The sequence below is a fragment of the Sapajus apella genome, unplaced genomic scaffold (assembly GCF_009761245.1).
Source record: "Sapajus apella isolate SASKATOON/1434 unplaced genomic scaffold, GSC_monkey_1.0 scaffold51, whole genome shotgun sequence".
NCBI lineage: Eukaryota > Metazoa > Chordata > Mammalia > Primates > Cebidae > Sapajus > Sapajus apella.
This window is the reverse complement of record NW_022436991.1, coordinates 11,407,117-11,434,573: the sequence shown is the minus strand read 5'-3', so window position 1 is coordinate 11,434,573 and position 27,457 is coordinate 11,407,117. Positions and strand designations below refer to the sequence as shown.

Below are 27,457 nucleotides of genomic sequence, written 5' to 3'. Positions count from 1 at the left end.
TTTAAAAATTAAGAAACTGAAGCAGAAAGAGCAATTTGCCCATGATTCGTGCAAGCAATCCTTAACATCATGACTTTTGGACATGATCTAAAGGTTGAATACATTACAGAACCTGAAAGACATCAAGTCCTGTAGAACGTCTTAAACCATGAACTTCTCACAATCTCTTTTGGTTTTTTTTGTTTGTTTGTTTGTTTTCAGGCAAGGAAAAACCTAGTGCAAAAAAAAAAAAAAGGCCAGGTGCAGTGGCTCATGCTTGTAATCCCAGCACTTTGGGAGGCCGAGGCAGATGGATCACTTGAGGTCAGAAGTTCTCATGGTGAAACCCCATCCCTACTAAAAACACAAAAATTAGCCGGGTGTGATGGTGCGCACCTGTAATCCCAGCAATTATGGGAGGCTGAGACAGGGGAATCGCTTGAACCCAGGAGGCGGAGGTTGCAGTGAGCCGAGATCCCAACACTGCACTCCAGCCTGGGTGACAGAGCAAGACTCTGTCAAAAAAAAAAAAAAAAAAATCTGCTATAAAATGCATCAAGATGATGAACACCTGTGGTCTTTATTCTCCAGGACTAAGATTCTGATTTATCGGGCTACCGTAGGCCCTGAACATCTGAATTTTTTTTAAGCCTCCCAGGTTATGCTGTTCGGGTTGGGAAGGACTGCTTAACATTCTCTGCAGTTTCAAACCAAATTTCCCCCTACTGTGTTCAGATGTTTGTAGACCCAGAGGGCATCAAAACTGATACAGAGAAAACCTGAAATTATCAAAACTATCCAACAGAGAGTCAATGAGAGGCATGCTCTAGTTATAACTATTTCTTTGTACTTTTCTTTGTTTGAACTATTTTATAACTTACTATTTTTATGTAAGCAAGTTTGCAAAAAATATTACCTACAAACATGAAACCTAACCCTAATGTGCTACTAAACATAATTTTATTTCTGACACTTTTGATGTTACGTCAGGTTCTCTTATCCAATCACAGTCAATATGAGAAACATTATTATTATTATTGGAGACAGGGTCTCACTCTGTCACCCTGGCTGGAGTGCAGTGGCACGATCTTGGTTCACTACAATCTGTCTCCAAGATGCAAGTGATTTGCCTCTCAAATAGCTGGGATCGCAGGCAAGCACCACCATGCATGGTTACTTTTTGTATTGTTAGTAGAAACAGGGTTTCACCATGTTGCTTAAACTGGTCTTGAACTCCTGGCTTCAAGCGATCCACCTGCCTCAGCCTCCCAAAGTGCTGGGATTACAGGTATTCGTCACTGCACACGGCCAGGAAAAGAATTATTTCTAATCGGTGGCATAGGCCAGGTGTGTTGGCTCTTGCCTGTGGTCCCAGCACTTTGGGAGGCTGAAACAGGAGGATAGCTTGGGCCCAGGCATTTGAGACCAACCTTGGCAACAAAGTGAGATGCTGTCTCTACTAAAAAATATTTTAAAGTATCCAGGCATGGTGGCATGAGCCAGTAGTCCCAGCTACTTGGGCTAAGGCTGGAGGATCACTTGAGCCCAGGAGGTTGAGGCTGCAGTGAGTCATGATCTCACCACTGCATTCCAGCCTGGAAAAGAGCAAAACCCTGTCTCAAAAAAATAAATTAATTTATTGATAAAAAATAAACAGTGCTATAGATGTAGCCAATAACAAATGAAAGCTAGAGAAGAGATAAAGCAGATTGTAATCCATTTAAGGTCACAAATTTCACCAGGGACTGCCTTTAATACTGATGTATTTATCTATTTAATCAACCCACAACAACTACATGCCAGATACTGCTCTAGTGCTCTACTAACATTAAATATCATTTAATCTTCACAACCACCTATGAAGGAGGGAGTACCATCATCCTCATTTTATAGATCAGAAAACTGCGGCACAGAATGATTTAGTAACTTCCCCTATTTTACACAGCTAGTGAGTGGCACAGCTAAGTTTGACAAAGTTTGGGTCCAGAATCCCTGCTCTGAATGACAATGCTTAGTCTCCAGGAACCTACGGAAAGCGCAAGCTTAATTCAAAACTTCTGTTTTCCCCAATCTATAATCTCTACGTGGCAAGCCTACATCTCTCGCCTAAAGGGCATTCTTTGAGATCCTCAAACAGATCCCTTGGCTGTCTGAACACTCTCCTACACTCCTATTATTACTTTTTTTTGATGGAGTTTTCCTTTTGTTGCCCAGGTTAGAGTGCAATGGCATGGTCTCAGCTCACTGCAACCTCCACCTCCTGGGTCAAGCAGTTATCCTGCCTCAGCCTCCTGAGTAGCTGGGATTACAGGCGCCCCTCACCAGGCCCAGCTAACTTTTTGTATTTTTAGTAGCGACGAGGTTTCACCATGTTGTCCAGTCTGGTTTCTAACTCCTGACTTCAGGTGATCCCCAGCCTCAGCCTCCCAAAGTGCTGGGATTACAGGCGTGAGCCATGACATCTGGCCTACACCCCTATATTTTAAGCCTTTTGCTCTCAGCTTAAACATCACTAAATTACAAACTCTAATGACACTGTAGTATTTCTCAGTGCTCAACACAAAATTATAATTATCTCATGGATCATTATTTCCTGTCAGTCTTTCCCAACTAAACTGTGAGTTCCAGTATGTCTGGCAGCATGTCTGTCTTGTTCTTGGTGTATTCCTATATTCAATCCCCACCAAACAGCCCAAATAAGGTCCTGGCACAAAGTCAGCTCTCAATTTTTGTAGAATGAATGAGTGAATAAATGGGGGCCACTCAAGCCTCACGTTTTCTCTTTCTCTGACACATACTTGTGCTCCCTACGACTCCACCCTCACCACCACACCCTTAACAGTAGAGACTAGTGTGATAGTGGCTTTTCAGACAGTTAGCATGTGGTCCTAGACAGGCCATTTCCTTCACTGAAATTCCTCGCCTGGGTTTCAGGTGCACAACGGGGATCATACCTACATGAGAGAGAACCCGCATAACCTACGGGGAGTGTAGTTACGTGCATCATGTTTGCTTTTCTAGCAGAGTTAGCTCCCCATCTGCCTGGTTAGGGGCCTGCTCCCATCCACGGTACCCAGGCTTGCTCCATGCCTGGCTCACACCAGGAGCTCATAAACGATTCGTTAAAGGAACCCCCGCTCTGTGCACTTCTTAGGGGAAGGGAGGGTCGCACGAGGCGGGGGCAGCATCCCTGCCAGCCTCCGAGCGTATTCTTCAGACGCAGGCTCGCCTCCCACCTACGCCCGCGCCCCAGAGGCCAGCCCCGAGCCCCGCCCCCGGCAGGCACTTGCACAGGGACGCATCTTTGCAGGTGCCCCGCACGCCCTTGTCATCCGCGTCGCAGCTCGAGGTGGAAGAGCAGGAGGTAAAGGAGAACTCTCTCTGCCTAGGGACCACGGGAGTGGAGTTCCAGGGAGCTGTGTCCGCCCGAGACACGGAAGCGGGGTCGACAAGAGGTGGGGGACGGCGCGAGCCACAGGTAGAAAGCAGGAGACTAGAGATCCACCTGGCCCAGCTGGCGCAGCTCAGTGACACCGCCAACGCCAGCAACCTCTCCGCTTATTGACTCCTCTGTCGAGTCGCTCATTAGGCAATTATCCCACCCTCTCCTCCTACAAAGGTGCTGATTGGATAAGTCTTTTGGCCCCGCCCACATAACCCGGAAGTTTGCCGACGGAGAAAGGAAACTAAAAGTCATTCGCAGAGTACCGCAATGCTTTTTGGGAAGTGTACTTCTTTGGTCCCTGGAGAGGCCACCAGGTTTTTTTCTTACCCGTTACGAAATTTTAAGGGCAGAGAATCCATCCAGAAGCAAATGTCAGTTGTTACGTTCAGTCTGGGCTCGTTTTCACTTATCAGTTTAACAAAATTTTGTTGAGTGCTCTTTATGCCACGGACTGTACTAAGAGCTATGGAGACATAATCGCCTTTGAAATGCCGTGAAGGAAGTAGCGTGTGGAAAAGTAACACAATGGGAAACTACGTAGCGATAACAATCAATGAACTCGAACTCTCAGATAACATCAAGGGCTGAATTTCAGAAACGTGATGTTCAGTGAAATAAGGAAGTGTAACAACACTTTTGTAAAGTTCAAACCAAGCAAAACTAACATTGTTTAGAGAAACATACATATAACGTAAAATACTGTACAGAAAAGCCAAGACATGAGAAAAAAAAGTCAGGATATTGGTGACCTCTAGGGAGTGGGGCCGGTAGCACACAAGAGGGTAAGGAGAGACAGGGAAGGAGCACATAGACACATCCTCAGTTTCTCAGGGGGGACTGAGTTCAAGTGTGTGTTTCATTATGATGTATATTCAAGATGTTAATTACATGTATTCTGTACTAGATTTATTATAAAAATATTTTATAAATAAAAAACTATGCTTCTGTATTCAATTTGATTATCTGTCAGGTGTTAGAAACAGGCAATGGAAATACTTTAAGAACTATGAATCACACCCATTTAAAAAAGCAAAATAGCTCTCTCTCTCCTGCCGCCATTTAAGATGTGCCTGTTTCTCCTTCCACCATAACTGTAAGTTTCCTGAGGCCTCCCCAGCCATGCAGAACTAAACGTAGTTGGAACTGGGGGCCATTACCTTAAGTGAAACAACTCAGAAACAGAAAGTAAAATATACATGTTCTCACTTTCCTGCCTAAAAGCTGAACAGACACCAGCATCATGCTTCCTGTAAAGCCTGCAGAACCATGAGTCAATTAAAGTACCTTCCTGGCCTGGGTTGGTGGCTCACGCCTGTAATCCAAGCACTTTGGAGGCCAAGGTGGGTGGATCACCTGAGGTCGGGAGTTCAAGACCAGCCTGACCAACATGGTGAAACCCCGTCTTAAAGAAAGAAAGAAAGTGCCTTCGTATATATAATTTTTTTAAGTGAAATAGAAACCCAGAATACACGCCTTGGGTGAGATCAGATAGCAAATGCTTGCTTAGCATTCAATGGAGGCACAAGATCTCATTGATAGTCAAGGCAGAAATTAAGTGTGGAATGGCTAAGGTTAGGAAGTTTTGTCAGGGGTAGTGATGATGGGCTGAAATACACCATTTTCTTGGAGTGGTCCTCTGCCAAGAAAGTAATACAAACCACTGCACAAGCATCGTCTCCCAGCTTGGCAGTGTCCACATTCCATGGGTGTTAAGAGATAACATCGAATAGTAAGGAGTACAAGGTGTTAATCCCATAGGTATGGATGGTGAGACTCAAGGTGACTAGAAGAAGGTGGAGGGAGATGTATTAACACAACTTTGTTGTTTGGTGAGCCTTTGATTCAAAACAACTGGTATTTTAGGGAAATTTGGTTAGTTGGACTCTAGACAAAGTGAATTTACTGGGTGTGGACCACAGCACTAGTAGGTTGACTTGTAGTCCCTGGAGGAGGAGGATGGCTACCCACAGGACTGGCTGGTATCCCTTTCCTCATAACCTCCTAGAAGATTCACACCACATGTGACCTGATGACGGAAAAAAAAAAAAAAAAAAAAAAAAAAAAAAAACACAACAACTGTGACTTGAGGAAATTTGGATAGGGGTGGGGAGACCCTTAAAACACCTGCAATCTGGCCAGGTCAGCTGGTTCACAACTGTAACCCCGGCACTTTGGGAGGCCGAGGTGGGTGGATCACCTGAGGACAGGAGTTTGAGGCCAGCCTAGCTAACATGGTGAAACCCCGTCTCTACTAAAAATACAAAAATTAGCTGGGTATGGTGGCAGGTGCCTGTAATTCCAGCTACTCAGGAGACTGAGGCAGGAGAATCACTTGAACCTGGGAGGCAGAGGTTGCAGTGAGCTGAGACCACGCCATTGGACTCCAGCCTGGGCGACAAGAGTGAAACTCCGTCTCAAAAAAAAAAAAAAAAAAAGAAAGAAAGAAAGAAAGAAATAGAGGAAAAAAACATGAGGAATCCCACTAAATTGAAACATGGTACATATTTTGCTATTGTAGAGTTTTGACTATGTCTAGTTCAAGAGCCTCTCACTCACAGTTTTCCTTCACCTCCAAAGGGATGCAATAAATCTTTACTTTGCTACACTACCCAACAGAGTACCTAAACACCTCTACCATCACACACAATCTCTGCAGGCAGGATCTTGACTGCATCTGCCTTTCTCCAACAGTATAGGTATGACATTACATTTATGGTATCCTCCTGTGAGGAAATTTTTTGGGATATACTTGTTAAGGACATACAAGTTCAAGATCTCTTAGTTCTTTTTGGGTTCTGGTAATGACATATTTCTCATATACAAATTTTCTTCTTCTCCTTCTCCTTCTTATTATTCTTCTTTTCTTCCTCTTCCTTCTCTTCTTCTTCCTTTTCCTCTTCCTCGTCTTTTCATTTTAAACTACATCTTATTGTCACCCAGGCTGAGTGTAGTGGCACAATCTCAGCTCACTGCAACCTCTGCCTCCCTGGTTCAATCGATTCTCCCACCTCAGCCTCCCAAGTAGTTGGGATTACAAGCATGCACTACCACGCCCAGCTAATTTTTGTATTTTTAGTAGAGACGCAGTTTCACCATGTTGGGCAGGCTGGTTTTGAACTCCTGACCTCAGGTGATCTACCCACCTCAGCCTCCCAAAATGCTGAGATTACAGGCATGAGCCACCACACCTGGCCTGTGTACAAATTTTTTCTTTTCTTTTTTCTTTCTTCCTTTCTTTCTTTCTTCTTTCTTTCCCTCCCTCCCTCCCTCCCTCCCTCTCTCTCTGTCTCTCTTTCTTTCTTTCTTTTTCTTTCTCTTTCTTTCCTTCTTTCCTTTCTTTTTTTTTCTTTGAGATAAAGTCTCACTCTATTGCCCAGGCTGGAGTGCAGTGTCACAGTCTCAGATCACTGCAACCTCCACCTCCTGGATTCAAGGGATTCTTATGCCTCAGCCTCCCAAGTAGCTGAGATTACAGGTGCCACCATTCCTAGCTAATTTTTGAATTTTTAGTAGATGTGGGGCTTCACCATGTTGGCTAGGCTGATCTCGAACTTCTGACCTCAAGTGATTCACCTGCCTCGGCCTCCCAAAGTGCTGGGATTGCAGGGGTGAGCCACTGTGCCCAGCTTACAAATTTTCTTAAAACAAATCCATGCCCTTACTTGCAAATTAGCCAACTTGGATGTGGCCCCCTCCAATAAAAGACTCTAGAATTTGTTCCAGTTAAAATCCACATGTACTTCCATTAGTGCCCTCAGGGACTCCTTCAGTGATGAGGCTTTAGTGACCTCCTGTCCGGCTTCCTGGAGTCCCTGGAGCACCCAGATGAACATAGTTGTCCATGGGCTTCTGACACAAGAAACTACTAGTCTTGGCCCTGCACTATATATCACTAGGGCAGCAATTGCTGGCCACACACTGTGCTTCTTTGGAAATAGAGGCTTTTACGGACCCTGAACCTGTGACTCAGCTGCCAGTTATTCCTTGGGTCATCGAAGCAGCACCCCGCAAGCTTGGCATGACTACCAAGATCTCCCTGCTGCAGGATGGAGCCAAACCTGGGCTCTCTGCCATACCCCACCTGCAGGTGGAAATGGCCTTCCCTGTATTCAGTCCCTTGCCCAATGGCATGGTACTGGAGGAGATTACCCCTCTTTCCAGGCTCCTTGGCTACCTGCAATTCCCTTTGGGACCAACTGAGTGAACATCACTGAGAGTCCATATCCTTTTTTTTTCTTTTTAGACAGAGTCTCACTCTGTAGCCCAAGCTGGAGTGCAGTGGCACAATCTCAGCTCACAGCAACCTCCACCTCCTAGGTTCAAGCAATTCTTCTGCCTCGGTTTCCCAAGTAGCTGGGATTACAGGTGTGCACCACCACACCCTGCCAATTTTCATATATTTAGTAGAGATGGGGTTTCACCATGTTGGCCAGGCTGGTCTCAAACTCTGGTCTCAGGTGATCCACCTGCCTTGGCCCCTCAAAGTGCTGGGATCACAGACAGACATGAGCCACTGCACCCAGCCAAGAGTCCATATTCTTTTTGGATGCCATTGACACCATTATACGATGGTGCAATGTTGCTCAGTGCAATGTTGCTGTTTTCCATCCCTTAACCACTGTTTCTTATAAAGAATGAAACCCAGGGGTCAGCACAAGTGGCTACACTTCAGACAGTGAGCACTGAATGGCTATCTTAGTCCATCTTGGCTGCTAAAACAAAATATCATAAACTAAGTGACTTATAAACAAAAGAATTGCTGGGCGCAGCAGCTAATACCTATAATCCCAGCACTTTGGGAGACGAAGGTGGGAAGATGACTTGAGTTTGGAAATTCAAGACTAGCCTGGGCACTGTGGTGAAACCCCATCTCTACAAAAAATGTTAAAACTAGCTGGGTATGGTGTGCCTGTAGGCCCAGCTTTGGGACTAAACTGAGATGGGAAAAATCACGAGTCCAGGAGTTCAAGACTACAGTGAGTTATGATTGCGCCACTGCACTCTAGCCTGGGTGACAAAGAGAGATCCTGTGTCAAAAAATAAATACATACATACATAAAAATATACTACAGAGCCAGGCACAGTGGCTCACACCTGTAATCCCAGCAATTTGGGGGCCAAGGCGGGCAGATCACAAGGTCAGGAGAGGCCAGTCTGGCCAACATAATGAAACTCCATCTCTACTAAAAATACAAAAAAATTAGCTGGGTGTGGGGGCGTGCGCCTGTAGTCTCAGCTACTTGGGAGGCTGAGGCAGAAGAATCACTTGATCCCAGGAGGCGGAGGTTGCAGTGAGCCCAGATCACACCACTGCACTCCAGCCTGGGTGACAGTGCAAGACTCCATCTCAAAAAAAAAAAGAAAAAACAAATTTATTTCTCACGGTTCTGGAGGCTGGCAAGTCCAAGATCAAGGCAGATTCGGTGTCTGGTGAGGACCTGCTTTCTGACTCATAGATGGTGCTGTCTTGCTGTATCCTCGCTTGGTGACAGGAGCGAGGTGTCTCTCTCGGGTCTCTCTTATGAGGACACTAATCACATTCATGATAACTCTGCCCTCATGGCCTGATCATGTCACAAGAGCCCCACATCCTAATACATTAGGAGTCAAAATGTCAACATTTGAATTTCAGGGAGACACAAACGTTCAGACCACAGCAATGCCCTAGACAACAAATGACTCCATCTGCATATTTATAACAAACTCTTGCGCCATTGTCTAAGAATTGTTCCCTTTGTTCTAATAAAGAACTCTGGGAATCTCTTGCCTCATAAATACTGAAAATATAAACCAAGGTGACAGATAACTCATGTTTTCAAAATGACCTGGTGTGGTGGCTCATGCCTGTGATCTCAGCACTTTGTGACGCCGAGGCGGGAGGGTCACTTAAGGTCAGGAGTTTGAGACCAGCCTGGCCAACATGGCAGTCTCTACTAAGAATACAAAAATTAGCTCGCTACCTGGGAGGCTGAGGCATGAGAATCGCTCGAACCCGGGAGGCGAAGGTTGCAGTAAGCCGAGATTGCATCATGGTACTGCAGCCTGGGTGACAGAGTGAGACTTTGTCAAAAACAACAACAACAACAACAAAAAAAAAAACAGATATCTCTACATCTACACCTACTAAGGCCACAGTATAAGGCCTCACTAGGGCACTCTGTACACTCTTCAAAGTCCCACACATTACTGGTAGTGATCAGGGTATTCATTTCACATCTCAGAATCCACAATGCCCCATGTGCTCTTGGAGAAGGCATTCATAGAACTTTCACTTCTCTGATATCCCCAAGCAGCAGGCTCAAGAGGCATACGGGCTCCTGGAAGAACTCATATTTAAGTTACAAAGTGGAAATTGCACATCATCCCTTCACACTTCCACCCATTTCCCTATTACCACAGTCGTTGATTAGTCACATCCCAACGGGGACCCACAATTCCCAAACCAGTGCAACACAGGTCCCTCAATTACCTGTATTGCCTCAATTGCCTGGCCATCCTGGAAAAGTTCATGTTTTTGGTGACCACCTCACCCTGTAGTCCTCTTTCTCCTGGCTAGGTGTTGAACCCAGGAGGCAGAGGCTGCAGTGAGCCAAGATCGTGCCCCACTGCACTCCAGCCTGGGTGACAGAGTGAGACTCTGTCTCAAAAAATAAATAAATAGGCTGAGCACAGTGGCTCACGCCTGTAATCCCAGCACTTTGGGAGGCCTTGGTGGGTGGATCAAGAGGTCAGGAGTTCAAGACTAGCCTGGCCAAGTTGGTGAAACCCTGTCTCTATAAAAAATACAAAATATTAGCTGGGCATGGTGGCACTCGCCTGTAGTCCCAGCTGCTTGGGAGGCTGAGACAGGAGAATTGCTTGAACCTGGGAGGCGGAGGTTGCAGTGAGCTGAGATTGCACCACTGTACACCAAACTGGGTGACAGAGTAAGACTCTGTCTGAAATAAATAAATAAAATAAGACACTTCTGGTGCAAACTTTGTTGACAGCATCACCCTGCTATGATTAGGCTTATGTGTTTAAAGTTATTTGGGTAATAGTCTTTTTGGGGTTTGCAAGAAGTAACGTGTGGCTGGAGGGTGGCCTGTGAGTAGAAAGTAAGGTTCTAAAGGAAAGGCCTCAAATATTCTGTTAAAGTTTGAACTCCAGGCAGTGAGAACTCCTGAAATAATTTAAAGTAGAAATTACCAGATTTTCATGCTAGAAAGTCCACCCTCAGATGGGTGCAGTGGCTCACGCATGTAATCCCAGCATTTTGGGAGGGCAAGGTGGGAGGATCACTTGAGGTCAGGAGTTTGAGACCATCCTGGTCAACATGATGAAACCCCATCTCTACTAGAGTACAAAAAAAAAAAAAAAAAAAAAAAATTAGCCAGGCATGTGGCACGCAGCTGTAGTCCCAGCTACTTGGGAAGCTGAGGCAGGGGAATCGCTCAAACCCAGGAAGTGGAGGTTGGCAGTGAGCCGAGATCGCACCACTGCACTCCAGCCTAGGCAGTAGAGTGAGACTTCGTTTCAAAAGAAAGGAAAGAAGGAAGGAAGGAGGGAGGGAGGGAGGAAAAGAAAGAAAGAGAGAGAGAAAAAGAAAGGAAAGAAAGAAAGAAGAAAGAAAAGAAAGAAAGAAAGAAAGAGAGAGAGAGAGAGGGAGGGAAGGAAGGAAAGGAAGGAAAGAAAGAAAGAAAAAGAAAGCCCACCCTCATGGTGGTGTGGAGAATGGATTCAAGTGGGGCCAAGAGTGGAACCAGCAAGATCAGTAAGGAGTCAACTGCACCAGTCCATATAAGGCAGGAAGGAATGGACCACAGACATGGGAACAGTGAAAATAGGGGGAAAATGTGATACATGTGTTGGTTCATTGGATATGAAGTGGGTGTGAAAGAAAGAGAGACAGCACTTTGGTAGGCCAAGGAAGGTGAATCACCTGGAGTTTGAGACCAGCCTGGCCAACATGGTGAAACCCCATCTCTACTAAAAATACAAAAAATTAGCTAGGCATGGTGGCGCCCACCTGTAATCCAAGCTACTCAGAAGGCTGAGACACAAAAGTTGCTTGAACATGGGAGGTGGAGGTTGCAGTCAGCCAAAGTCGCACCGCTGCACTCCAGCTCAGGTAACAAAGTGAAACTCTGTCTCAAAAATAAAAGAGAGAGAGAAAGAGAGAGATCAATCATGCTTCTGAGGCCTCTTCCTTGGGTGATAAGAAGGCTGTAATGGAAGATGCTGAGTTTCTTTTACTTTTCCATTATTATTATTATTTGAACAGATCTCGCTTTGTCACTCAGGCTATAGTGCAGTGGCACAATCATGGCTCACTGCAGCGTCTACCTCCTGGGCAACAGAGCAAGACTCTGTCAAAAAACAAAAATGATGGTACCTTGGAGAACATTTACAGTTAGGAGGTATCAGAACAAGAAGTCACAAAAGAGACTGAGAAAGAAGGGTTTGATGTAAGGAAGGGAACTGGGGAGAGTGGTATCACTAAAAATGAAGAAGGCAGGAAGAATTTATAGAATGAATATGTGGTTAACATTTATCAGACTTAAGTGAACCGAAGACAAAAAATACATGTGTTGGATTTGGCAATGAGAAAATTCCTGGGGCATAAATGAGACAAGATTTTGTAGAACGTTCAAAAAGAAGTCAATAAAAAATGAGACCTAAAGAGTAATGAATTCTTTCAGAGGCTTGGCCATGAAAGATAGAGATAAGGTGTTTGGTTGCTGGAGGAGCAGAAAGGATGCGACATGCCAGGAGAAACGGGCATCCTCATGTGCTCAGGCACAGAGACAGATGAGAGACAAAGCAGAATGGGAGATCCACAGAATGAGTCTTTGAAGAAGGCTGAATGGATAATGTCTAGAGGATGTTAGCCTTCAACTACAAAGTTGAATTTTTCCTCTAAAACGAAAGGGAAGGAGTAGAGATGAATGGAGAGAGGATGGTGGGAAACAGGAAGAGGGTGTGGGGGTCTTGACCGCTGGTCTCTAATGTCTTCATAAGGCATGATCGTGCCTAAGCAAAGTGATAAAGATTTGGAGTGGCCCTTGAGGAGATAAACAAGGGAGTTGCCCGTGAACATTTCATAGGATTTGGGGCACAAATGACTTACATGCTGAAGAATCGGAGCTAGTTAAATAAATTACAGTATATGCATAGGATGAACGTCTGCTTTTAGAAAGAATAAGATGACCTGGTGTGATGGCTTATGTTTGTAATCCCAGCACTTTGGGAGGCCGAGGTGGGAGGAATACTTGAACCTGGCAGTTTGAGGTTGCCATGGGTTATAATTGTGCCACTATCCAGCCTGGGTGACAGAGTGAGACCCTGTCTCTAAAAAAAAAAAACATGATGATGAAATCATTCACATTTGAAAATTTGGAAAGATGTTCAAGACATAGTGATATATATATATATATATATTTTTTTTTTTTTTTTTCCAGAAACGATCTGGCACAGTGGCTGATGCCTGTAATTCCAGAACTTTGTGGGGGGCTGAGGTGGAAGGATTGTTTGAGTTCAGGAGTACGAGACGAGCCTAGGCAACATAGTGACACCTCATCTCTTCAAAAAAATCAAAAAATTAGCAGGGTGTGGTGGCACATGCCTGTGGTTCCATCTACTTGGGAGGTTGAGATGGGAGGATCGCTTGGGCCTGCAATGTTGAGCTTGTGGTGAGCCATGATCCTGTCACTGCAATCTAGCCTGGGCAACACAGTGAGCGTCTGTCTCAAAATAATAATGATGATGATAATAAAAATAAGATAAATAGAAAGCAAATCGGAGGGCCAGGCATGGTGGCTCGCACCTGTAATCTCAGCACTTTGGGAGGCCAAGATGGGTGGATAACCTGAGGTCAGGGGTTCAAGACCAGCCTGGCGAACATGGTGAAACCCCATCTCTAATAAAAATACAAAAAAATTAGCTGAGAGTGTTGGCGTACACCTGTAATCCCAGCTACTTGGGAGGCTGCCTTCACAAGATGGCAGGAGAATTGCAGGAACCTGGGAGGCCGAGGTTGCAGTGAGCCGAGATTGAGCCACTGCACCCCAGCCTAGGTGACAGAGCAAGATACTGTCTCAAAAAAACAAGGAAACAAAAAAAGCAAATCAGAGAACAATACACTGACCACTGACACATATACAAATATGCACATAGTTTTTAAAAGATCTGGAAAAAAAAAACAAGTAGACAATAAGGTGGTTTTCTAGGCAATGGAAAGGGGAGTGAGATGTAGCCAAAAAAGGGAACTTTATTTTTTAAAATTTTATGCAACTTGTACTTTTGTGCTGCTCACCTTTTTTCTTATATAAGGAGTATATACCTGTGGTATTCCTAATATTTGATCCTTAACACAAATATATATACACATGTGTGTGTGTATATGTGTTTATATATGTATGTGTGTATACACACACACACACACACACACACACACACACACACACACACATAATTTTTTTTTGAGACAGGGTCTTGCTCTGTTATCCAGGCTGGAGTGCAGTGGCATGGTCACAGTTCACTGCAGCCTCGACCTCCTGTAGTCAAGCAATCTTCTGCCTCAGTCTCCGGAGTAGCTGGGACCACAGGCACATGCCACCACTCCCAGCTAATTTTTTAAATTACTATTTGTAGAGATGAGATGTCACTATATTGCCCAGGCTGGTCTCGAACTCGTGGGCTCAAGGAATCCTTCTGCCTCAGTCTCCCAAAGTGCTGGGATTACAGGCATGAGCCACCATGTCTGGCCACAAATTAATATTTTAATTAGCCAAGGTATACACAAATACCTGTTTCTTGCAAAAAAAAAATAATAAAAGCATTATAAACACTACCTGAAGCATCTCTCGACTACAACCTCCAATGTCACGAATACCCACCTTCACAAGAAGCAATCACAGTTTTAAGTTGGATGAATACCTTTACAGCCCTTAAAAGACACTTAAAATTATTAAGAATATTTTTATTAAATTTAAAGAGGCTGGGTGCAGTGGCTTACACCTGTAATCCCAGCACTTTGGGAGCCCAAGGCAGGTGGATCACTAGAGGCCAGGAGTTTGAGACCAGCCTGGCCAATATGGTGAAACCCCATCGCTACTAAAAATACAAAAATTAGCTGGGCATGGTGGCAGGGGCCTGTAATCCCAGCTACTCTGTAGGCTGAGATGGGAGAATTGCTTGAACCTGGGAGGTGGAGGTTGCAGTGAGCCGAGATTGTACCACTGTACGCCAGTCTGGGCAACGGAGTAAGACCCTGTCTCAAAAAAAAAAAAAAATTAAAGAAAGCAAAACAGAATAAATGACTGTTTCCTAAAGGCCACTTAATGACAAAGTAGATACACATTGTGGCTTGATCTGTCATAGTCTCTGAGAATCATCTGTTGCTCTGGCAGCCTTTCAGCCCCGCTCCTGCCCTCTTGCCTGGTGATGTCAGCAGAGGTGCAGATGTGGGCAAAGCCTCTTCAGTAGCATTTGACAGACGATGTCCCGAACAACCAGGTCCAATTCCAACCAGGCTCCTAAGAGACACAGCAGAGGAGCAGGGATTGGCATCTGCTCCTCTGGGTATGGAAGCTGGGGTGTTTCCTAAACTTGGTTGTACATTTTTATTTATTTATTTATTTATTTATTTATGAGATGAAGTCTTGCTTTGTTGCCCAGGCTGGAGTTCAGTAGTGTGATCTCTGCTCACTGCAACCTCTACCTCCCAGGCTCAAGTGATTCTCGCACCTCAGCCTCTGGAGTAGCTGGGATTACAGATGCCTGCCACCACACCCGCCTAATTTTTTTTTCTTTTTTTTTTTAGAGACAGGGTTTCGGCTTGTTGGCCAGGCTGGTCTGGAACTCCTGACCTCAAGTGATCTGCCCACCGCAGCCTCCCAAAGTGCTGGGATTACGGGTGTGAGCCACCATGCCTGGCCCATGTTCAGTTTTTCATTTAATGACTTCACCTGCAAGCTCACTTCCTGGCTTGCATTTTCCATTTGATTTGCAGAAGAAACTAGATTTACCTCCAATACTGTAACTCTTTTTTTTTTTTTGAAACAGAGTCTCTGTTATCCAGGCTGGAGTATATTGTTACCATGAAAGCTCACTGCAGCCTTGAACTCCTGGAGTTAAGCTATGCTTCCTCCTCAGCCTCCAAAGTAGCTGGGGCTATAGAGGCATGTTATCATGCATGGCTAATTTTTTTATTGTCTATGGAGAGACAAGGTCTTCCCATGTTGCCTAGGCTGGTCTTGAACATCTGGGCTCAAGTGATCCTCCTGCCTAGGCCTCTCAAATTGCTGGTATTATAGGTGTGAGCCACCACACCTGGCATATTAATCTCTTGTAATGCCTGGTATTTTGTTTTTTCCCCCCACTGGATGTTTCTACTATTTTTTTATTTTCCTGTTTTAGTTTATCCATATCCATTTCTAAAATTAATATTCTCCCCTTTAGGTTTCTCACTGCCTGCCTCAAAAGCTCATTTTTATTAATTTTTTTCATGAGATTTTCTCTCAACGAATGTTATTAGACTGTTTTTGGCTCTGATGAAAAGGTTTTTTCCCCTAAGTTACCTGTCTAAGACATTTTGTTTCTCCTTCAGCTGCTGAATTTCTGAACGCATTTGTTCATGTTCTTTTCTTTCTCGTTCTGAGGCGGCAGCAGTGGAATCAGACAGTCTCTGATTGTCTTCTTGGAGGGATCTAATGGTTGAATCTTTCTCCTTCAGCGCTTTTCTCAGCTTCTCGATCTCTTGCTGGAGCAATTTAGAAGACTGGGTCGACAGAACAGTCTCACTTGCATGGAGAGATTCTGCAGAGTGTGAAGAAAGTGCGTCTCTGGGCAGCTGGGGTAAAATATCCAACTGTGGGAAGAGACATTCCTTGCCCCTGCAGAGCTGTGCGCTGCTGCGCTGCGTGTGTGCTAACTCCTGCCCCAGGTTTTTGAGTTGAGTTTCGCTCCCTTCGTATTTTTGGATAGGTCACTGTGGTTCAACTGAAGTTTAGAATCATCACTGGAGCTGGGTGCGGTGGCTCACGCCTGTAATCCCAGCACTTTGGGAGGTCGAGGTGGGCAGATCACCTGAGGTCAGGAGATCGAGACCATCCTGGCTAACACTGTAAAACCCCATCACTACTAAAAATACCAAAATTAGCCAGGCATGGTGGTACATGCCTGTAGTCCCAGCTGCTTGGGAAGCTTAGGCAGGAGAATCGCTTGAATCCGGGAGGAAGAGGGTGCAGGAAGCCGAGATTGTATCATTGCACTCCAGCCTGGGCAATAAGAGTGAAGCTCCATCTCAAAAATAAAAATAAAAATAAAAATAAAATAATTATCACTGTCAGTTAAAAGTTTTGCTTGAAGTTGAAGAAGTTCTTCTTGGAGTTGGGCTGCCCATGCTACACCTTCTGTGGTCACCAGCTGCTCTTTCCATGCTTCCATTTTCTTAACTTACTGTTTTTTTGTTTGTTTTTGTTTTTGAGACGGAGTCTCACTCTGTTGCCCAGGCTGCAGTGCAGTGGCTCGATCTCGGCTCACTGCAACCTCTGCCTCTCAGGCTCAAGCGATTCCCTGCTTCAGCCTCCTGAGTAGCTGAGATTACAGGCACCTGCCACCATGCCCAGCTAATTTTTTTTGTATTTTTTAGTAGAAACAGGGTTTCACCATGCTGGCCAGGCTGGTCACAAACTCCTGACCTCAGATGATCACCTGCCTCGGCCTCTCAAAGTGCTGGGATTACAGGTAGGAGTCACCATGCCAGACCCAACTGGCTATTTTAATTTATTAGGTCCTTGTAGAAGCTCTTCAAACAGATTACTGTTAACATGTCCAATCTCATGACCAGTGCTAGATGCTTGCAAAATTGTCACTGAAGTCTGACATTTCTCACTTAATGTATCTGTTTCAATGTCTTTTTCCAGAATGAGATATGATGACTTCTGAACAATGTCTTTAAGTTTCTCTTGACCATTACTAGTGGACAGTTTTTTATTTTTCTCTTGCAGCTTAGGCAGGCTTGCTTCATCGTCAGAAATGATATCCATTGTTTGGTGATCCTATTTTTGAGATAGCTATTTTCCCGAGGTGCCTCATTCCAAACAGCTGATATTTGTTCTCCGGCCACAGCAGATGCTTGCAGATGCTGCTGAAGGTGAGCAACGTCCTGGATGTCAGAAGCTGAAGCCGTTCTAGCCTGAAGGCCCTGTACCTCCATATCTTCCTCCTGGATGATGTGAGTGACTTTACCTACCTCACTGATGGACAGCTGATCAATCTGTTTAGTTAAAGACATATTATTTTGACTTATAAATTTATTCTCCAATCCTTTCTTTCCCCCTCTGGTCCTTGATTCAGGATAAATCTCCAATTCTTGTTCTTTCACTGCTTTCACTAATCTTTCAGTTTCAGATTTAAATAAATTATGTGTTTCACTTCTGTTTTCTATATTGGGACACTCAACTTCTGTTGCTTGAAAAACAGCTCAGTCTTTGAATGTCTTGCCCTGTTTCATGCAGCTGGGTTTTGATTCTTTTCCTATCATGTTTTGCAAATTCCCAGTTTCTTCATCTTTTACTGAAAAGAGCTGGGTGTGTGATATTCATTTGCTTGTGCTGGTTTCAAAAACAATCCATTTGCTGTTTTTTCTCCTCTTTTAAAGGCTGACGCAGTTGCATCTTACTCTGTGTTTGCTCTTCAATTAGGGTTATGTATTTTTGAGACTGAATCTTGCTCTGTTGCCCAGGCTGGAGTGCAGTGGCACAAAGTTGGATCACTGTAGCCTCTGCCTCCTGGGTTCAAATCATTCTCCTGCCTCAGTCTCCTGAGTAGCTGGGGTTACAGGCACCCACCACCACACCTGGCTAATTTTTATATTTTTAATGGAGACAGGGTTTTGCCATGTTGGCCGGGCTGGTCTAGAACTCCTGACCTCAGGTGATTCACCCACCTTGGCCTCACAAAGTTGGGAGGATTACAGGTGTGAGCCACTGTGCCCCACTTCTTCAACTCTTGAATTATGTTTGTTTATTTATTTATTTAGATGAAGTCTTGCTCTGTTGCCCAGGCTGGAGTGCAGTGGCACGATCTTGGCTCACTGCAACCTCTACCTTCTGGGTTCAAGTGATTCTCCTGCCTCAGCCTCCAGAGTAGTTGGGACTATGGGACTACAGCTGGATGCCACCGCACCCAGCTAATTTTTGTACTTTTATTGGAGACAGGGTTTCACCATGTTGGCCAGGCCGGTCTGGAACTCCTGGCCTCAAGTGATCCATCTGCCTCAGCCTCCAAAGTGCTGGGATTACAGGGGTAAGCCACCGTGCCCTGCCTTCAATTATGTTTTGATGATACTTTATTTCCTCCTCAAGATTACCTTTGAATACTTTCATTTGAAACACCTCCAATTCTAGTACCATAATAACATCTACCATTCTAAACTCAGCCACAGGGGCAGTTCAACTTTGTTGTCCCCTGAGTCATTTTAATTCTTCTATCAAATTTTTTTTTTCTTTCATGGATGCAAGACATCTTTTTCCTCTATGATTTGCTGTGAAATATCTTTTTTTTTCTTAAGGTTTTAGTATAATAATTCCTCTGGAAGCTCTGAACTTCCTTTAAGTTTTTCAATAAAATTGCTTTCTGTCTTGTAAGTTGTGTCAATTGCTTCTGCTTTTCTCAACTAGAGGACAAAATCAAATCAGATAGTCTCTGATTGTCTTCCTGAAGGGATCTAATGGTTGCATCTTCTTCCTGCAGTGATTTTCTTAGCTCTTCAATCTCTTGGAGCATTTTTTCTTTAGTTTCTTTATGGTCAGTGTCAGCTGTTTAATATTCTTTTTTTTTGAGACGGAGTCTTACTCTGTCACCTTGGTTGGACCACCCTGCACAGGCTGGATCTTGTCTCACTGCAACCTCCACCCCCTGGGTTCAAGCGATTGTCTTGCCTGAGTCTCCTGAGTAGCTGGGATTACAGGCACGCACCACCACACCCGGCTAGTTTTTGTATTTTTATTAGAGACAGGGTTTCATCGTGTTGGCCAGGCTGCTCTTGAACTCCGGACCTCAGGTGATCCACCCGCCTCGACCTCCCAAAATGCTGGGATTACAGGTATGAGCCATCTAGTTGAGAAGCACAGTGGATTACAGGTGCACCCGGCCTCGGTATTCTTTTTGACTGCTGCTATTTCAGAGTCTTTCCCCTGGCTGAATTTAATTACACCTTCTTGCTCTAGTTGTAAGGCAGAGCTCTCCAGGTTAGCTTCATTGGACAATCCTTTCGTGGTTTTCTCAGACTTGTTTGTTGCTTCCAACAGCCTCTTTTCAGCCAGGGTCTCACTCTGTCACCCAAGCAAGAGTGCAATGGTGTGATCATAGCTCACTGGGCTCCAATGATCCTCCTGCCTCAGTCTTTCAACTAGTTGGAACTACAGGTGCACACCACTGCCTCTGGCCTTTTAAAAAAATTTTTGTTATTTTTATTTTTCATAGAGATAAGGTTTCAGTATGTTGTCCACGCTGGTCTCAAACTTCTGAGCTCAAGCGATCCTCCCATCTTGGCCTCCCAAAGTGCTGGGATTAAGGTGTGAGCCACCAAACCTGGCCCCAGAAGATAATTTTTTTTATTTCTGTTTTTTATTCTGTGTTCAAATTCTTCAATTGTTTTGGTAGACTCTACTTTTTCAATTTGTAGAGCTTGCATGAATAGTGTTTTCCTTCTCTTGAAGTTTAGAGAGATCCAATTCCTGAGCCAGCCACCTTGCTGTAACAAATTTTCCAATTCTTCAATCCTTTCTTCCTACTTGCTTAGATTTTCTTGATGCTTACGACTCATTTCCCTCAATTTATGTTGATGAACATTCTGTACTACTACTGATACTTTAAGTTGATGGTTGTCAGTATCCCAATTTCTTTTTTGTTTGAGCTCCTTAATGGTATTGATATTGATATTTGGTGTTTGTAGTTTGTAGATTTCATTTTCATCAAAACTAGATGTTCCTTCTACTTTATGAGTCTGAGCAATACACTTCCAATAGCCTAGTGGGGACTCAAGTTTTAGAACTCCATTGGACAATCTGTTTATTTCTTGTTATGATGAAATTAAGTCATAAAAACCCATGTAATCATTGTGGAACACTGAAGCATGATGGATACCACATGGAATGGAGGGGATGCGGTGTGGATGGGAACCCCTGGCCTCCCCTGAATGTGCTGACTCCAGAGCTGGATGCTGGTTCTGCAGTTGATCCTGCAGTGCTAGCTTTCTTGCTTTAGGAAGGCTCATTTCTACCTCTTTCTGTTGTAATTGATGTCAGTAACTTTTAGTTTGCTGCCATATCTGAAGCTCTCAGGCTTCCTAGGTCTCTCCAAGGTCACTACAAAGACTTCGAAGTTCCTCATTCTTTGATATTAAGAATTCCAGGCCAGGCGCGGTGGCTCACGCCTGTAATCCCAGCACTTTGGGAGGCCGAGGTGGGTGGATCACGAGGTCAAGAGATCGAGACCATCCTGGTCAACACGGTGAAACCCCGTCTCTACTAAAAATACAAAAAATTAGCTGGGCGTGGTGGCACGTGCCTGTAATCCCAGCTACTCAGGAGGCTGAGGCAGGAGAATTGCCTGAACCCAGGAGGCGGAGGTTGCGGTGAGCCGAGATCGCGCCATTGCACTCCAGCCTGGGTAACAAGAGCGAAACTCCGCCTCAGAAAAAAAAAAAGAATTCCAAACTGGCATCAGTCTCCTTTATCCCATAGTTAGGGAACTCTTCCCTTTTTCTGTGACATTTATGAGCACATTTGAGATGTGGCTCACGAAGGAAGTCACATTGCTGCCCATATACCCCAAGGAATGGTCTGAGCTGGAGTCAAGGCCACCAAACCAGGAAGACATTGCTGTGGTTCATAGAACTGAGCTGGCCAACTCACAGAAGTCTCCAGTGCAGTCAGATCCAAGCTCAGTCGGGCCAACCCAGCAAGATCCCATCTCTAAAACAAAGGAAAAAACTCATAACCAGGTGTTGCTAGTCAGCGCCTGCTCAGAGGCCCACCAAGGGCAGGGCGCTGCCTGGAAATGCAGAGGCCTGGCCTGGGGCCTCACTAGGGCCAGTCTCTGGTGACCATGGGCCTCTGCTTGATCAGAAGGGCCCACTGGGTTGGCCCCTTTTCCGTCTGCATTGGTACCTTTCCCTAGTACCACATGCAGCTTCAGCCAACCACAAGGGCTCCAAAAGCGCAACCCCCAAATGCCTTAACCTGACTGTGTGAGCACGTGTTAAAGAAAACACATGTTGCCCTTCGTTTTCTTTTCTTTTTTTTTGAGACAGGATCTCACTCTGTTGCCCAGGCTGGAGTGCAGTAACAGTGATTCACCTGCTTTAACCTCCCGAGTAGTTGAGATTATAGGCGCCCACCCCCACGCCCGGCTAAATTTGTATTTTTAGTAGATACAGGGTTCACCACGTTGGCCAGGCTGCTCTCGAACTCGTGACCTCAAGTGATCCGTTCGCCTTAGCTTCCCAAAGTGCTGCGACTACAGCGCTGAACCTCCGCGCCCTGCCAGAAACAGATTTTCATATGTTGAAATAGACTAGAGGTTGGCCGAGCGGCACTGGTGTCGGGAAGTGAGGCGGAGAAGGACTAGTGTTCTTCGGGCCCGGAACCTTCTCGCTCTTTGCCCGGGTCAGGTCGGGCACTGGTAGCCTAGGCTCGGCTCGACTCGGCTCAGTTCGGCTTGGCTCCTCTCGGCTCGGCTCAGCTCGACTCAGCTCGGCTCAGCTCGGCTCAGCTCGGCTCGGCTCGGCTCGGCTCAGCTCGGCTCGGCCAGAACTAGAGGGCGGGCGGGCGGCGCCACTGGAAGTGACGCGACGAGGGCGGGGCCGCCGGCCGGGGAGCTTCAGCCTCCGCCTCCGCCGCCGCCGCAGCCGCCGCTGCTTGGCCCGGGAAGCGATGTAGTAGCCGCCAGGCCGTCTCCCGCCCTGCCCGGCCCGAGCCCCGCGGGCTGCCGCCGCCACCGCCGCCATGAAGAAGCAGTTCAACCGCATGAAGCAGCTGGCTAACCAGACCGTGGGCAGGCGAGTGCGCCGGGCCGCAAGGGGGTCGCGCCGGGGCTGGGGGCGGAGGGCGGGGGAGGGGGAGAACGGCTTCTCCTCGGTCCGGTGGCTGCGGACCTGGCCGCAGCCCAGCCCGAGACTAGCGGGGCCCCGGCCCGGGGGCTGCGCCGCGCTGAGGCCTGAGCTCTGCGCTCCTGGCCGCCCGCTAGTCTCCCCGGGCCGCCGGGCCCCTGAGACCTGCTGGGGCGGGCCGCCGCCACCTCGCAGGGTCCCCAGCCCATTGTCCCTGCCCCTGGAGCATCGTCCTCGCGGAGTAGACCCGGTCCTTCTCCTCCCTTCCCCGGGCCGAGCCAGCCCAGATTGCTGCCCTGGGCTCAACTCCGGTGACTTCTGTCCTTAACGCTGTGCCGAGCGTTGTGCGGTGGGGGGCGGCATTCCCAGGCGTTCCGGGTGCTCCCGCTGTTGCGATTCCTTCTCCTGTAAGTGCATGGCGGCAAGAAATGGCTAGAGGGTCAGGAAAGCCAGTCGGATTTGCACAGTGAGTTCAGAACGCCCTTTGAGGGAATTCGGAGGTGGTGCTGTCTCAAAACCAGGGCTCCTAGGAGCTGGACTGCTGCCGCCAGTTCTTGACATTTAGAAATTTGAAATTGGCAGAAAAGTATTATGGAGACGCCTTGGGCCAATTTAAAAAGTCTCACTGTACGTTTGGAAACAAATGCTTCTCTATCTTTCTTTCGTACGGCTGAAGTGCTTGACAAGAAACATTATTGATTATTACATGGCAGGATAGACCAGAGTTGGTAGATCAGGTTGTCAGAACAAGAAATGATTTGTGGTTTTTGAGAGTTTCTGGAAGCGACTGTCATGTGCTGTATTATCGGGCTAATATTTCAAGGTCTTCCAGGGCAGCTGGCTGTACTGTACCAATTTAGTGTTTATTTAGCAAAGAGATATGGAAGTATGAATTTTTTACAGCTCTTTTGTTTTTCTTTTCCTTTTTTTCCCCCACCCGCAGCGGTTATCTCCTCAAGTTAAAGTTTTTCTTTTTTTAACAGTTAAGGGGAGTTTGGTTTGCCTGAAGCACGTGGGACACTTCTTTTTTTCTGAGTATATGAAAATACTTTTACTTCCTCTTGAGTTTTCTAAATTTGCCTTTTACTGTTTCATTTCCTCCATCTTTTTGCTTAGTTTCCTTGTTTAATTTTTTTCGATTCCCTACCGTATTACTGTGAGAATTAATTTTCTTATTTTCAGGGTTAATCCCTGCCCCTAAAACCCCAACACACCTACTTTTCTGTTATTTGCAGGAAAATTAAATAAATAATGCTGAGAGGAAGGCAGATGTGTAGTAAAGGGGGCAGATGTTTCAAGGAACAATTTAAAGCACATGATAATTCCTTGAGAGTTTGGTACCCTTGTTAGTGTTCTGAGCAACGTGCATTGTGGAACTAGTGTTTAGTAAGTGCCAAGATACATTCAGTTTGGCTTATTTTCACATTGTTCGTGACAGGTAAGGGACATTCACTCTTTTTATACAGGGTTCTGAGACTTAAATCTACCAAGCTATTTAGGGTCTCTTTACCTCTTGGGTCATCTCAGAGGTTTCTCCCTTCACACTTTTTTTTTTTTTTTGGAGACAGGGTCTCTGTCGCCTAGGTTGGGGTGCAGTGGTGCGATCTTGACTCATTGGAGCCTTGACTTCCTTGGGCTCAAGCTATCCTCCCACCTCAGCTACCCAAGTAGTTGGGACTACAGGTGAACACCACCACACCCGCCTAATTTTTGTATTTTTTGTAGAGGTGGGGTTTTGCCATGTTGCCTAGGGTTGAACTCCTGGCCTCAAGTCATCTGCCTGCCTTGGCCTCCCAAAGTGCTGGGACTGCAAGTGTGAGCCATCTTGCCTGGCCCCTTCACGTTTAAAATTCTGGCCATTGCTTGCCTACTTTCAGTTTCCACAGGAGGTCTTGCTTTCTTATCTGTTATCATCTACTTGGAACTCCTGGAAGCCTCTCTCACCACACCTTTTCTCTAGGCATCTCCTGCTCATTTTTTAGTCTTCTAGGAAAGGTCTCTTTGCCTCTGGAAGGCGTTCTCTGATGCTTCAGCGCAGATTGCATGTCTCTCCTGAGCGTTATCATAATCCCGTGTAGCACCTATTTTTCTGTATTGTGACTGCCTTTTGTGTGTGTTCTCTATTAGATTAAACATGTTGAGAGGCCTTGCTGTGTCTCCTTTGATTCCCAAGGTCTCCTGTGGTTCCTACCCCATGGTTAATGTGCAGTAGACATTGTTAATTCCGGTATTTGAGTTCTTACTTAGATCGCCCTGATGGTGTGGGCCCAAGTATGGGAAAATGTGAAGTGGATAGAGTAGATGGTGATTCATGCTAGGGCTGTCATTCTGGGCCTGACCTTTGACTCTCTTTAAAAATCTTTATTGCTAGATGCCAGTGGAAGCTGAAGCTGTTACAGAACTATTAAGGGTGTGGCAATTATGCACTCAAAGTCAGAACATCTGTTTTTACTGGGAAACCTGTTGCTTCCTTGCTGTTGATTTCCTAGATGTGTGTGTGTGCGCGCGCGCGTTTCTGCTTAAGTAATCAGAAAGGACTAAAGAAGATAAATGGAGGCAGGAGAGTGCCTAGAATTGTTACTGCGTGGAAGCAGGTGGTTGGCCCCAGAATCAGGACTCTGGGTGTTTTTAGGTCAAGATGAAGGCTAGAAAACAAAGGGATTTTTTGCTTTTGCCCCTGTGATCTAGGTGGAGAAGGAATATCATACCCATTTTGTCTTGGTTTATCAGTTCGTGGAATTCTAGGTAGTGTCTTGCAGAAGGAAGATTTTTGAGTAATTTCATTGTAAGGTTCCAGGGGACGGACATGTGGAAAATTAGTAATGCCTGGAAGGAATGAGTTCTCATGATGCAATTTGCTTAAGATGGGTGGATAAGTCTATCTGAGAAGATGGTCTGAAACTCACAGGGGCAAGGCTTATGAGGTGGTCTCATGGTGGGAGTGTCCCAAAAAAGAGGAGTAGGAGTCCACCTGTCTTTTGTGGATTCATATATTCAACAGACACTTGTTGAGCCTATACTGTGTGTTCTTATCCAAGGTATTAAAGAATCAAAGGTGAATACAGCATGGTTTCTGCCCTGAGGGAGCTCAGGAGATATGTGGAGTAGATAGGCAAGCAAAAAAATAATTATATACATGAGATAAGTGCTTAAGAGGGATGGCTAATGCACAGAGCAAAACCTAGCTGTCATTGGATCGAGGGAGGTAACAAAAAGCTTCCTAGAGGAGAAAATTTGAGCGTCTTTGCCCATCTTCCTTTTCAAGGCCTTATTTCAAATATCTCTTGTATTGATTAGGTCTCTCTTGGTTGGAAGAAAACCCAATTCATGGCAAAGACAGGAATTGATTGGCTTATAAGTGACCAAAAGAGTCTCCAATAAGTAGTGTGGCCATAGATTGGGCTTCTTCAGGGGTTCCACTTTTTTTCTGTTTTTTTTTTAAGACGGAGTCTGGCTCTGTCACCCAGGCTAGAGTGCAGTGGCATGGCTCACTGCACCCTCTGCCTCCTGGGTTTAAGCAGTTCTCCCACCTCAGCCTCCCAAGTAGCTGGGGCTGGGACTACAGACATGTGCCACCATTCCCGGCTAATTTTTGTATTTTCAGTAGAGACAGGGTTTCGCCATGTTGGCCAGGCTGATCTCAAACTCCTGCCCTCCGGTGATCCACCCGCCATGTTCTCCCAAAGTGCTGGGGTGACAGGCGTGAGCCACCGCGCCTAGCCTCGGTTCCACTCTTTAGGTAGGCACTGTGTCCGCTGGGAGACTCCCATGTCTTCTAAGTCCCAAAGGGAAAGAATACTCATCTCCCAATCACTGTGACCCAAGTGCCAGGATTGGCTCTGAATACTTCTGGGTCGCATGCCTTTCCCCAGAAATGGACAGGAGTCAGCCACACTCAAAGCATATGGACTGAGAGTGGATGGTAATGGCTGGTAATCGCAGGGAATAAAGCTCATGGTGTACTTTTTGTAGTCCTGCTAAAAAGAGAGATGTTTTGTTTCTTGAAAACCCTTTGATGCAGATAATCACAGATAGTGTTTTTGGGGACATGATGTCTTTTGTAGAGGAAGGAGTACACTGGGATGAAGACCTTGAAGTTACAGAAGGGTCCAGGAGAAGAATTCGAGAGACGGATAGGAGAGCATAGTACCTGGGCTCTGATAGGGAGTGTCTCCTTGGGTATTGATTCTTCAGTGACTGAAGTTTCCCCTGGAGGTCTGAATGCTTTCACAAATAGGCTTTTTTTTTTTTTTTGTTTTTTTTTTTTTTTTTTTTTTTTTGATAACCCAAGGTTATAAACCCAAATGCCTAGAGGGTGAGGCCAGTAAAATGAATCAGTGACTTGGGCCATGTGAAGGCCTCATGGGACCTGGATGACCATGTCCCACCAAAGGGGCTGCATGGGAATGTAGGCCCAGTGTGGGCCACCTTTGGAGTTTTCCTGAAATCTGCATTTTAACTAGCTGGCATTTAATCCAAATTAAACTACTAGGACACTAAATGCAGGTAAACAGAATACTTCTGTGCATCACCCAATTGCTTGTCTGGAAGGACTCAGAAATTGACAGTCCCTCTTTTTCTTTTTTTTTTTCCCTGCACTTTATCCTGATACTACATTTTCAGTTCTTTGGATTTGTTGGAGAACAGCTTATCCTTTCTTTACTGAAATCTTGAAAAGGTCTGATAGTAACAGTCATCAACATTTCTATGGTGGTTTAGTTTACAAAGTGCTGTACTAAACCACCGGGCTTGGATTTTGCCTCCTGACAATGATCATTTCTCTGTTACAAAGATGGAAACCTGGCCAGGTGAGGTGGGCTGGCTCACGCCTGTAATCCTGACACTTTCAGAGCCCGAGATGCGAGGATCACTTGAGCCCAGGAATTTCAGACCAGCCTGAGCAATGTGGTGAAACCCCTTTTCTACAAAAAATA

The 27,457-nt window shown here is 45.6% G+C and overlaps 1 protein-coding gene across 1 annotated transcript in view; it reads left to right on the top strand.

The window, feature by feature from the left end:
* Window positions 1-22,282: 22,282 nt before the first annotated feature.
* ARHGAP17 (Rho GTPase activating protein 17) overlaps window positions 22,283-27,457 on the top strand; it is a 93,896-nt gene continuing 88,721 nt past the window's right edge. The window contains 1 exon segment of the mRNA XM_032242993.1: window positions 22,283-22,472. Within this exon segment, the coding sequence (XP_032098884.1) occupies window positions 22,420-22,472 (53 nt within the window). The 5' untranslated portion in view covers window positions 22,283-22,419.